The 13,530-nt window shown below is 46.0% G+C and overlaps 1 protein-coding gene across 1 annotated transcript; it reads right to left on the bottom strand.

Moving 5' to 3' along the window:
* Positions 1–4,795: 4,795 nt before the first annotated feature.
* On the bottom strand, positions 4,796–12,572 carry LAYN (layilin; the record flags this gene model as incomplete). Its single annotated transcript, XM_081334082.1, has 7 exons — positions 4,796–5,696; positions 6,548–6,647; positions 7,118–7,204; positions 7,907–7,948; positions 8,883–9,040; positions 9,123–9,420; positions 12,452–12,572. 7 exons carry the CDS (start codon positions 12,570–12,572, stop codon positions 5,345–5,347), a joined length of 1,158 nt encoding a protein of 385 aa, XP_081190208.1. The 3' UTR covers positions 4,796–5,344.
* Between the last annotated feature and the right edge of the window lie 958 nt (positions 12,573–13,530).

The raw sequence follows: 13,530 nt of genomic DNA on the forward strand, positions 1-13,530 counted from the left end.
GATCATCCTGCAGGAAAAGTGGCCGTGGCATATTCCTTGGACTGTTGCTTTAACTGAGCCGCAAATTTTAAAACCACCCTCCATTTTCCCGAACAAGTGGAAGAATACAGGTAGTCCTCAAATTATAACAGTTCATTTAGTCACAATTCAAAGTTACAACAGCACTGAAAAAAAATGACTTAGGACCGTTTTTCACAGTTAACGACCACTGCAGCTTCCCCAGGGTCATGTGATCAAAATTCAGACGCTTGGCAACTGATTCTTATTTATGACCGTCGCTGTGCGGGGGGGGTGTCACGTGATCCCCTTTTGCGACCTTCTGACAAGCAAAGTCAATGGGGAAGCCAGATTACTTAACCGCCGGGTTACTAACTTCTCGACTGCAGTGTTTCACTTAACAACTGAGGCAAGAAAGGTCATAAAATGGGGCAAAACTCACTTAACAAATGCCTCACTTAAGAACAGAAAATTTGGGCTGAATTGTGGTCAAGTCCTTGCACCTACTGCAGAACAAAAACAGGACAGTTCGGTTCTGACGTTCCCTTTCATTTTATACCTGGTTTCCAGGTCGAGGGTTCCCACGTTGCAGTGGAAATAAAGTTTCTGATCCTGCTCCACCCACAGTTCTCCAGACCACATGGAGCTGGTTAAGTGATGTTTGCATTTCTCTGAACAATGATTTATTTGGTGATGCTTATACCAGTTGTTTTATTGCCTTCCTGATTTAGCTATTTTAGAAGTTCCGGTGAATGAACAACTGCAGAGCGGGATTAGTCAGCATTCTCCCCCAGAGATGCTTGATGCAACCAAGAAGCAGCTAAGAATAGTTCTTGCAGACAATGATATCCTACTGGTCTATTCATAAACCCATTCATTATTCCTTCTTCTCTTAGAAAAAAGGCCAGAGCATTTCACCCATTCAAGGCCCTGATCTGTAATTATTCCTTCATGCTACCAAACGATCCTGAAAAATCCCAAACTTAAGTTTGTTCTGGAGCGACAATGCACGCATACCTTTTTAAAGAAACATCTCATTTAAGTCGATGCCTTTTAAAATTTTAACTGTTGCTCAAATTCAGGGATCAAAATGTTGCACCTATCGTCCTGGCTTAGATAAAATGTTTGCTGTACTCTTTGGGAATACAGGGCAGCCTACCAAATAAACAGGCTTTCATTATGTCCACAGTACCTTTGAAAGGAATTAAAACCCAATAGGGTTTTAATGAAACCCTTTCCCAATCAAAACTCTGCCATCTATTTAGGAAATGCAGCTATATTAATTACCAAATAAAAGGCGCCCTCTAGTGGTACATGTTTGTTTCTAGGATTTTTTTTTAGAGTTTTGCAAAAATATGACCTCTCAAAAATGTCCTATTTTTAACCTCCCACGAATATTAACATTCTTCAACAGTTCAGAGAGATCCCAACGAAGGGAAAGCCTTGGAGACTGCCTGAAAATTCTTATTTTCTGAGAAATTTCAGCCTAATTGTGCTCTCACCCAACTCCAAGAAAACGAACACCAACACCCTGTTGTTGTTTTTTCAGAAGAACCAAGTGCTTTGGTGTCTCGCACATACACCCCCCCCAACTGCCTTGCAAAGAACAAATAAATCCGGCCAATAAAATTACGCTGAATTTGCAAAGTGGGCACTGATCCTGGCTCGCTCCACATCCATCCTTTTGTCTCATTTCAAACTTAGAAGCCCTCTGCGTTTCCAGCTGATGCCGGCACCCCACTTCAGCTTTTTTTTTTTAACAAATCAGTTTCATCCCCTGGCTTTGCTGATTCTTGCACCCAATCGCAACCTTAAAAACCTTTGTGTGAAACAGCTGACTTGATTTTTGCATGGGGCCACTCCGTCACCAGCAGCATCCCCAAATGTAGTCACCCCGTTGTGACAATGATTGATAAGACGTGAAAAGGTTGCAGCTGGGGCATTTTTTTCCCAAGCACAGCTTGTATCCTCTTTCTCCAAAATCAACAATAGATGATTCTGGACTAGCTAGGAAAGGAAAGCAGCCGTGTCAACACCAGAAACTCATCCAAGAGCTTCACTGAAAACAAGATGGGGAAAATGGAGGATCCGTCAGGCTGGGTCCCATGGCTTAATCCACTGCAGTTTGGCATCCAGAACCAGCCTGTTTGCAATCATTTCTCTGGCTCCTAATCCCATCTCCCTCGAGTATTGTTCCCACTTTCCAGAAAACTTGGCAGCTAGGAGATCGATACACATTCCCCAAGGTAGCTACTTCCTAGGAGAACCTGTCACAGATGATGCTGGCCAATAGACGCATAAAAAGGTGGCATTTGATAATGATCGCAACAGCTGTAAAGGGATAGTGCTGAGTGATAGAAAACTGACCGGGTTAAGTATTTCTGTTGGCAAAGCAACCTCTTCAGTGGCCTGCATTTTTATGGTTCACACCCATAACGTATGATTTGCTTCTTGGGTGTGCAAAGATTCCAGAAAGACAGAATTTAAGTCTCTGCACTGCATGGTATCAAGTGATGTCAAATATTGAACTGTTGAATCAGATGCTTTCAAATTTAAAGTCGGTTTTGGAAATTCGTCCATATATTGCACCTTCTTGCAGAGATTTTGGTGTACATCTTGGCTTCTGGGGTGCTTAGGATATAATGTATGTTTGTTTGATCCTGTGATTTTTGCCCTCCCTCTTACGAAATGAAAGTAAGATCTGGTGTTATGAACCCCACCAGTTTCAAAAGATAAATCTGTATATTGCCATAATTCTCTACTGTACACTTTCCAGTCTCTCTAGCTGCTTGGCCTCACTGATTGACAAAGGAACTTCTTATAATACAAGAAACTTCTTTCAAGCCTGGATTCCACAAATAAGCAAATTATTTTCTCTTTTGAGCAAATATCAATGAAAATGAATCCTTGACAAAAAAAACCCCACCAAGCAAGAAAAGAACCAAAGTGCATTTAACTGTTGAATGACATACGTGTCATAATAAAATACTAGGAAGATTGATAACTGCCAAGAAGCAATTCTTGATGAGTTACTATTTCTCTACTACAACTAAACTTCTATTGTTCATCATCAGTCCAACTCCTGCTAACGGGAATCCCGAATACCTTTGCTTTTAGTTAACCTAGGATTAACATGCACATCTACATTAGGCTATGAGTTACTACCATTTATGTTCCTCAGTGTAGGAGGCTGATAAATTCTGCTGAAGATATTCCTTAAGGTAAGATCAAGAGATTGCACTGAGAAAGACACAGTGTGACAAAGAACCCTCCACAATCTTAATCTGTTGTTGCTCTGCAACCAAACATGTTTATTTCTTTGCTCAAGAGACCCAACACTTCATTCGGACATGCATAAGAGAAACATGGCAATAAGGCAATATCAGAGTGCAGCAAAAACACCCAGACTGAAAACAGTGCAAACGTCTGTGGCTTTTTCTAGCCACAGATGCTAGGGTGACTCTCAGTCATGAGAATATGAGTCAGGCTCTTCAGACCAACCCCATCATGCCCCGGGCATTAACCAACCACAAGCCATGCCTCACCTCATTTGGCCTGATGTTGTCATTCTTCGGCAGTTCTCATGACTGTCTGTCATAATACGGGACACCTCTTTGCTTGTTTAGCAGAGAAAGCCAAGGGGAGCTATTACACATGTGCCGGTCATAGGGGATCATGTCCAACCACAGGTCTTCAAAGCCACCTTTCCCTTTTTTCCCCCTTGCAGTGTCCTTTTCATCCCACAACGTTGCCTAATCCTTGAATGATCTGGATCACTATCCCATCAGGAGTTTCCCCCCCCACCCCAGGCATTGCTGCTTCTTGGAATTCTCTACTCTACTCTCTACTCTACTCTCCATTTTTGGGGGTTTTTTCCCCCAAAAAAAGTTTAGCTTTGTTCATTTCTTGTTTCTACTTAGAAGGGAAAGGAAAAGTTCTAATCAAACTAGACTTTGGGGTCTCTCAGAGGTGCTCGCAAACATTACACAATATCACAGCAACTCAATCGCCGCGGCCATAGGGTTCATGCATTCAACACCGGAATAAAATCAGTCCATGACAATGTAAGATGACATCACATGCACATATTAAAAGTTTTCGAAGTGTTGTAGCGTTGCACAGGCATAGAACATCACACTGGCTTGTTGAATTTTTTTAAAAAAAGTTTTTCCCCCTCTTTCATCTGTCACACATCAATTAACAAAGGAAGGCACTAGATATATTTCTATATCTTATCTCACAGCTTCTCTGAGGGGACAGCCGAAGAAAGAGTTGATATTTTGAGTTGAAAAGCACAATTATAAGGATATCAAAATTTGTGCATGTTCTCAAATAATGCATTGGTTGTTTGCTCTTATTTTTTTTCTGAGAAGAGTAGGAGGCCTTTCAAATTTGGCAAATTTGGACGTAACTGCAGAATTAGAAACTGTATGTTGGGTAGAACCACAAGGACATCACTTGTTTCTCAAGCTTGCTAATTTCATCTGGGATAGAAAGCATCTGATACACGGAGGAAACAATCTTTAACAGCTTTATTTTTGACACTAGCACCAAGTTCATCCCATTTGTATTCTGCTTCCAAGAAACAAGCCTGTCCACAACTGCAAAGGAGTTCTTATCACTTGCACCGTTTCTAAATCAAAACAGAAGTGTATATATCAATACAGAAGATATTCTCAGTTAGACCATTTCCTTTCCTTCTTCCTCAGATCATTCTGCAAAAAATACCCCACGGAGGATAGGAGAGCAGAAAGAGGCCCCCTCCTTTCTAGAAAATATTGGGATTGCCAAACAGGTAAAGATGGAAACTAGGCAGCTGATCAAAGCCAGGTGGCGATGAACAAAACTTGTGTTATTTTTAGCCATACCTCACAAATCCCATCTGGATGTCAGCAATTAGTTGATGTGCTTATTATAATGGCAAAATGTTGTCAGGTTCTAGAATCTAGATGATTAGGAGGTGATGTGCTGTAGCAAGGAAGGGAATCAATATTTCCTGGTCAATAAGATCTCTGCCTTCATGTTTAAAGATGGACGGAAAAAGAAGAGGATGACCATCCCAAACTGGATGGACTCAATGACAGAGATGATGGGTTTACCATTGGAAGACCTGAGTGATCAGGCTAGGGACCGATCTTCATGGAGAAAACATGGTTGCTAGGAGTTAAAAACAACTTGATGACATCTAATCAATCAACAATCAATTAATCAACTTGCTTAAATCCATGTACCCCTTTCAGGGAGGGAAGGGAAACCCCTCTGAAATACAGCAGCCATGTCTTTGGGTGCTAAAGCTTCTATCGATGGGAACGTTCCCCATCTTAATCCATCTCTCACCACCAGCTCTTCAGTATCCGTAGATTTCATTTTCTACCCAAGCTGACTCTTGGCTTCGCCCCACTCGCTCATTGCAGAGTTCATATATGTCATTTGTGACAAATCCGCTCTCAGTGCTCGCCAAGGTCACAAAGCCACTCTCTGAGCTGTTGACCGCCATATTGTCATAGTCTCCACAGAGGTCATCTCCTCCAAGACGGGCACGGAAAGAGGAGTTCTGGGTTTGTGGTCTCGCTCCAGCCAGATCGGCCTCCCCCTGTTTTTGAATTACATTATATACCTCTAAACTGGGGCTGTTTTGCGTTTTGGTAGACAACCAAGTATCTTTCTCCTTTGCGTTCACCTCTCTCTGTTCCCGTCTCCTTGGCGGGGAAAGAAAGAAAAACACGTTAACTTCCTTCTAATTTTCCCACTAGTTTCTTTTCTACTTTCTAGCCTGGCTTAGTCATGAAGGAACGTAATGGTTTTGCTGGATGCTTGGGTGATCCAAACAGATAAGAAAGGGCAGCCTTACTTTTCATTAGATTTTATTATTAAAATATTTTTTAATAAGGGAGAACTGGGCTAGGAGATCACCAGGATAAATTGGCAGGGGTAAAGGATTGATCGGAAGAGGTGAAAAGGTTGGAGATCCACAGAACAAGCCTGAATGTGCATCCCTCTTCTTCGCTTTCAGTTTGGAAGCCACTCTTCTTCCTATCTTTCAAGGCCTTTCCCTATGTCCACAAAAGCAGGGGCAACTTTGTGACTTGTGGATTTCAACTCCCAGAATTCCTCAGCCAACCACTTAATGACTTGTAGATTTCAACTCTCAGAATTCCTCAGTGAGGAATTCTGGGAGTTTTGAAGTCCACAAGTCATAAAGTTGCCCAGGTTGGAGACGCCTGCTCTAAAGCATAGAGATCTAAATTCAAGGAACAAAATTCTTTGAGCAAAATGTGCTGGCCCACAGAGAGGCCTTCTCTATGCTTAGTCTGTAGACTCCTATTATTTCCTGAAAGACTCAAAAATCTTTTTTTCTCTCAGGACAGGATGCTTTTCTTAACCAACGCGCACTCCAACAAGGAAGACATCTCAGTTGTGCACAGACAACAGTATCATCTCTATAGCATTTCTTCTCCTCTCTCTTTCTTATCCCTCCTCGCTTGAAACCTGCTCAATCCACCCCAATGCCCTCAAAAATGTTCTCAACTTAAATAATAATGCCACTTGCCTCTTTGCATAAATCCAAAAGATAAAAACAGCAATGGTGATCAACAGGAGAAATGCAGGAATGCTTGAAATTAAGATGTATAGAAGGCTCCAAGCAGGCTCTAGAGAGAAAAGGAATCAAGAGTTTTAATGTGTTACTGAGAACAAAGTTTTATCACAGTAGCATTGTGGCTCCCCCACCTTTCATTTATAAGGTGTGGGGAGATAATTTGATTAGGGTATAAAGCAAAAGGAACAACGTATATTAATTCTCTTTGGATGTGGCGAAGACATTCCTTCTCTGAGAAATTTAGGGTATTGTTAAAACAGCTTTGGAGAAAGGAAATTGCAACTGCATTTTTAAAGTATTTTTTTTACTAGAACTTTCACAAAGGTAAACATGAAACAATGTAAAGTAAGATTAAATGAAAGGAAAAGTGTGGATTCAGAAATTAAGAAACACGATTAAGAAATATGAATAAGAAAAGACACGCAAAGAGAAAGAACTTCCAACCTTGTTTTGCAGCAATTATTAACAAACTTCTCCTTTCTCCTTCCTCATTAAACTTATGAGAAATTGCCTTTTTTTTACCTTTGGCCTCTGTGCGGGTTTTGTTAGCAACATCCTCTTGCATGGGGGTTTCTGGGGAGGTGAGTTCCAAAGACCCTGTTATATACCCTAGGAAAGAAATCTGAGTGTTTGTTATACAACTTAAGGATATTGCCTTAATACTGTAAACAGGCTGATGGAAGAGGACCTGGGACTAGAACAGGACCTCCTTTGGCTGAAGGATCCACGTTCTGGAGTCAGCCAGTTCGAAAAGGATCAATTAGCATCAAACATTCCAAAAAGCAGTTGAGAGTCACGGGTTCAAATGAGCAAGCTTTACGTACTTGTTATTTAATGCAGCGTTTCCCAACCTTGCAGACTTTACGATGTGTGGACTTCAGCTCCCAGAATTCCCCCAGCCAGCATGGCTCCTGGCTAGGGGAATTCTGGGAGTTGAAGTCCACACTTTTTAACGTTTACAAAGTGGGGGAAACACTGATTTAATGGATACCTGTGTCTTTCCTTTGGGAGTGGAGGAAACTCCAGAGACAGGAAAAATCTCCCCTTCTTTTCCCATAAACCACAACTACAACCCTGCGAGGAAATGCAGAGATCTTCGGAAGTCACCAGAAGGCTCCTAGATTCTATGGTTAAACATGGACTCAAATCTAGCTCTGCCTAATAGGCCACATTGTCTCTCTCACTCTTACTATAACAATTTCTTTGGCTTTTTTTTGCCTTGTTTGGGACAACTGTTATTTGTGCTAGATTTGGCTTTTTTCCCAGCAAAAGTCTCAACCTCCCCCTCCTTTCCCTAGCACCAAATGTTACCTGTCTGAGAAGGAGCCAATTCAGAGACAACTGTTGGCTTTTCTGCAAGGGGAAGAAAAAACAAACAATAAAAAGTGTGTGCATGCCGAAAACCAAACCCCAAGCCCTACATTTGATTATAGGAATTTAAGGCCAGCAGGCGAGAAGCAAATCGTCTGCATACTGACCGGAGAAACAGAAAAACAACTTGGGCTTTCCGAATTCAGATATCAACGTAAAGGTCGGATCGCAAACAGAATTTTTGCAACCAGAACTTCGGTGGCAAACCAAGATGAATGTTAAATGAGTTGCACCTGATTTTATGACCTTTTTTGTGTGTGGTTGTTAAATGCACCATTGCAGTTGTCTATGGAGATTCTCAGTCTTCCAAGTCGTAGTTATCTCAAAGATGCTTTTTCAGGAGGCAACTGAACTTTCTTGGGGGTTTTTTTAAAGACATTTTGCTTCTCATCCAAGAAGCTTCTTCAGCTCTGACTGGATGGTGGGGGAGGGAAGGATTTATATTCCTTGCAGACAGCTGGTCATTTGCATTGAATATAAATCCTTCCATTCCCCACCATCCAGTCAGAGCAGAAGAAGCTTCCGGGATGAGAAGGGAAACGTCTTCAAAGAAAAGCAAGGAAGTCCAGTTGCCTCCTGAAAAAGCATCTTTGGGATATCACTGCAGTTGTTAAGTCAGGAACCCGGTTGTGAAGTGAATCAGGCTTGGCTTGTCAGAAGATTGCTAAAGGGGATCGTGTGATCCTGGGACATTGCAACCGTCATAAAGATGAGCAGCCGAATTTTGATCACATGACCATGGGGAGGCCGCAACGGTTGTATGTGTGAAAAACGGTCATTAAGTCGCTTTTTGGAGCGCCGTTGTCACTTTGAACGGTCAGTAAACGAATGATGGTAAATCAAAGACCGTTTGTGTCGTCACGAAAGCAAGAAAGACCCTCGTTGGCGTCCCTGAACATAAATGACATCTGCTGACCTTGTGAATATTTACAAATGAAGTTGTTTCTCATGTTGCATCGGTCATCATTCCACTGGAACAGGTAACGTCCCCCGTCGCCAGCAGGTGCCGAGGGCTGGTGATACATCACCACGCACTTCTCGCTTCCGCAGGACGGTTCATCCACGTACCAGTTTCTGCAGGAAGGACACACAAGTCATGAGAGGGAGAGGCGCAGCTGCCTTCCCAATTCTTGAGGGGAGCTTCATCCTGGCTTACCGAAAGGTCGACCAGCTCCCATCAGTCCAGGTGTATAAGTGTGGACACTGGGTGCCGTTCTCAGGATCGTCGTCTTCTCTCCTGAGCCCGATCCAAAAATCGCCATCGGATGCTGAATAACTCTGGATCATTTTCTCAATCAGCTCCTGCTCTGACTGGGATTCGATGCTCACCAAGTCTCCGCCGTCGCTTCGGCAGGTCTGAAGGGCTTCCTGGAAGTCAACCCTGCGTGTGGCTTCGTGAAAATAAACAATTTTGTAGCAAGGGCGTTGCGTTCCTCTCCGGCAGATGGTCTGACCTGTGGGACAGAAGCAGTCTCAGTAACAGGGAGGAGATCTGGGGTCTCCAAGCTTGGCAACTTTAGGACTTGTCGACTTCGACTCCCAGAATTCCCCAGCCAACAGGGGTCTCCAGCTGGAGATCCCAGCCAGCAGGGGTTTACAACCTTGGCAACTTTGGGACTTGTGGACTTTGACTCCCAGAATTCTGGGAATTGAAGTCCACACCTTTTAACATTGCCTGGAGCAGACAGAGAAAGAGGTCTTCTACAACTGGACAATGTAGAATTTTTCTCAGCCTCACAAAAGGAACAGCAACACTCTAAACTGCGTCCTTTGTTCTTGTTGCTGAACATGATGGAAAGAAACCGGTGGCCCGTGTTATTCTTTATTACTTTTGCAGTGGGATAAAAAAAATATTTATTTCAAATCTGAACTGAGACCCAAGCCAGGATCCTCAGATTTACTTGCAGAAATCCTCAATCGGCTGGCAGTAGTTTATTTCAACGCTTGGATTTATTCCCGTGATTTATACGGCCACCCATTTTACAGAAAGTGACTGGGCAGCATGCAAAGTGAAGCCCAACAGATTAGAACAATCCCAATAATAAATAAATGCCTGATGCCGGGAAGATCCGATTGGAAACTTAAATTAAGAACATAAATCATCAGAGTTTGCTTTTCATGAGACGTCCTTAACTGGCTGGATCTTCCCAGTGTCCTTTGCATAGTTGCCAAGACCCCGCCTGCCCCACTGATCAGTTTCCTTTGGACAGACATGGCTAAAACAGAAATAAAGTGACTATTTGGGACTCTACTCCCCCAATGAGGGTGGGTGGATGCACTTTGAGCATTTTAGGCAGAATAATATAAACAAGAGTTAAGTTAACCCCTAAATCATCCTCAGCAACATCGGCTATAGAATAGGATAGGATAGGAGTAGAATAGGATAGGATAGGATAGAATAGAATACAATAGGATAGGAGTAGAATAGTAAAGTGGAATTGAAGTAGAGTAGAACAGATATAGATTAGAGTAGACATAGAGTAGAGTAGAGTAGAGTAGAAAATAGAATAGAATAGAATAGAATAGTAGCAGAGTAGAATAGTAGAAGTAGATTAAAGTAGAAGTAGATGTAGAACAGAACAGAACAGAATAGAATTCTTTATTGGCCAAGTATGATTGGACACATAAGGAATTTGTCTCTGCTGCATAAGCTCTCAGTGTACATACAAGCAATAGGTGATAAATCATGATCATAGCCATCATAAAAATACATTCAAAAGAGAGAGCTCCTTTGGAGTTTGCAACCCTTTGCCAAATCATTTGAGTTTTATCAGCAAAATGTAAAGTTATTTTTAGGCAAGACAGAAAGTGAGGCAATGATTGCAGGATGGCCAGTGCGCTACACCCACTGTCCATTCTGTGGCTTCAGCAGGCCATGTTCTGGAGATCATTCTGGGAAACTAGATTTATTTCCCGAGCAAACTCTTTATGATGTCACACACCCCCTAAATGGTGTTAGGCTCTTCAGATATGTTGGACTACCTTTTCCCCAATTTCCAACCAGCATGGTCAGGGCTGGGGATTGTGGGAAGTGAGATCCAAGCCATTCAGAGTCCACCATGCTGGAGAAGGCTGAGCTTTGAGGAACAGAATAGCAAAACTATGCTAAATATAATAAGTAATCATAGCAGAACATTGACCAGTTAACCTTACCCTGACCTCCCACCTCCCCTTACTTTTTTGGTGGTTTCACAACAGATGCACAGCCAGTTTGTAAAGGAAATTCTGTCCGGATAAACACAACCCTGTGAAAGTTTTCCCAGACCAAGTTTGTTGGTTTGTTTATTTATTTATTGCATTCAAGCAGCTGCCTTGAAGGGTGCCCCAGATGCAAATGACAGACAAAGCCCCACTAAGCTTGTTCTGTGGGTCGGCTTCCTTCTTGGATGCCCTCAGCCGCACAACTCAGCTGTGGTCCTTTTTTTAGTCCTTCCAAAGCTCTGGCCACAGCCTTCCACCCTCTTTATTCTCCACAAATACCTGCAGTCCAGAAGGACCGGTTTGCAACCTGCCACTGTGCCAATTTATTCTTGGGTCATTGCAAGCCTTAAAAGCCGGGAGGTGCCAATTTAAGAGAGGGTCTGTGGACAACTGGCGCCTACTGGGTCTCTGCTGCCCCCTCCCTCCCCCCAGCTCGGAGGAGATCACAGAGGAGGTCGAAGCAGCCCCCAAAGGGCCTCCTGCTCTCAGACGGAGCCCAGGGCTGGAAGGAGTGCCCGCTGCGGCTCCAGCTCCAATGCCCGGGCTGCACCCCACTTCCCCCCCAGTCCCCGGGGGCTTCTGCCTGGTGCGCAGCGGCGCCCGCAATTTGGCCGCCCCCAAACCCCCGATCGGCCCGAGGGGAGGCTGGAGGGCACCCCCGGACTCAGGGAGACGCCGGCAGCCGAGTGACACCCCCGCCCCGCCCCGAGACTTGGAAACGCGCCGATCGCCCAACGACTCTGCCCACGCCTTTAAAGGACCTGCGGGGTGGCGTCCGGCCCGGACGCAGCTTTGGCCGGTAAAGTGGGGGAATCCTTCCCCCCACTTCTGGCTGTTCCCCCTCCCCAGCCCACCTTGCCCGGGTGCCTTTCCACGCGGGAGCGCGCGAAGACGCCACTCGCTGATCCACGAATCGGGGTTCGGGTGGAGACGTTCGCCCGGTGGGTGCGGGACGGTGCGGGGGAGGCAACGGCTGCAGCCTGCCCCCCTCGCAGCCCCTGGGAGAGCAGCTGAACCCCTTCGCCACCCCTCCGGCCCCCCTTTCCCGGCTGGACGAGACGGGGGGGGGAGTGTCTCAGCCTCCCGCTTAGCATCCCCCCTCCGCCCGCAGACCGGCATTTCCACGCGCGGTCGTGTAAGTCGGGGCGCGATCCTAGAGTCGCGTGGATTCCCGGGACCTTTGCAAAGTTCCTCCGCGCAGCCGGTCCCGCCTGCCCCTCGCCCTCCCTGCCCCGTCCAGCCTCTGCCCGGCCGCCCACCCGCCCGCCGGAGGGCCGGACTCACCGCCGGCCAGCCGCGCCCCCCGGGCGCCCCCCGACTGGCAGAGCGCGCCCAGGCGCAGCAGCAGCAGCGGGAGCCGCCAGAGCCCGCCGCCCGCCGCCCCGTCGCAGTCCGGGAGCCACATGGCCGCCGCCGCCGGAGCCAGTGCAGCCGCCGGGAGCCCAGCAATGTCTGGCCCGGCCGAGGCGAGGCGAAGCGGCTCCGCCTCCGGGCCGGGGGCCAGCCGGGAGGGGAGGGCGGGAGAGCGGGGGGAGGCCGCTGGAGGGGCTCCCGAGGACGGGCGGAGTGGCGCTCACACGTTGCCCCCGCGGCGCCAACGAGCGCAACTGAGGATGCATTCAGACGACTCGCGGGGCGCCGTCCTTTGCAAGTGGCCAAGGAGGGTGCCAACCACCTCACGCCAACCGGGTTACTTTAGTTTGGTCAAAAAGGCTTCCCCGAAGCGGGAGGCGTGACGGAAGCCAGCCAGACGCAGCCAGTTTCTGCGACCCTGGTTGGTTCCCTTCGTTGCTGAACTCGCCTCGGACCCGGGATCACTAACGAGTTCGGCAACACTCTGCAAGTCCCGTTTGCAGAAATAAAACCCAGTCCAAGTTAACTCAGTTGTGCGGTTGTTTAGCTGAGAAAACCGGCTGGGGGAGCTGCAATGGGGGAAGCGGGGTGTCAAAAGCCACCCGCGACGCCTCTGGGCACCAACCACCCTTTGGTTGCAAAGTGAACGGGACACAGTTGGGAGCCAGGGCCGAACTAATCTGGGTCAGAGGGACTGGTAGAGGATTGGTGCAAAGAATCCACTCCCAAAGAGTGTGTGAACTGACTCTTTTCATCTCCCCTCCCAGCAGAGAGCTGGGCAGATGTGTGTTTGAGTGTGTGCATGGTTTATATACAACAAAGCCATGTACAATCTGTTTAGTGCTGTTGGCACAAGACACCCATTAACTGGTGTAACTAAATCATGGTTCGTCGTCTTGTCTGAATCCAGAAAACCTGGTTCGGGAAAAACCACCATCCCAGCAACCTTACTTAGCATACCTTGATGCAACCTTACAGCCGCTGTGTGCTGCACGCACACCTAATTGTGT

This window comes from Vipera berus, assembly GCF_964194415.1.
Source record: "Vipera berus genome assembly, chromosome: 8".
NCBI lineage: Eukaryota > Metazoa > Chordata > Lepidosauria > Squamata > Viperidae > Vipera > Vipera berus.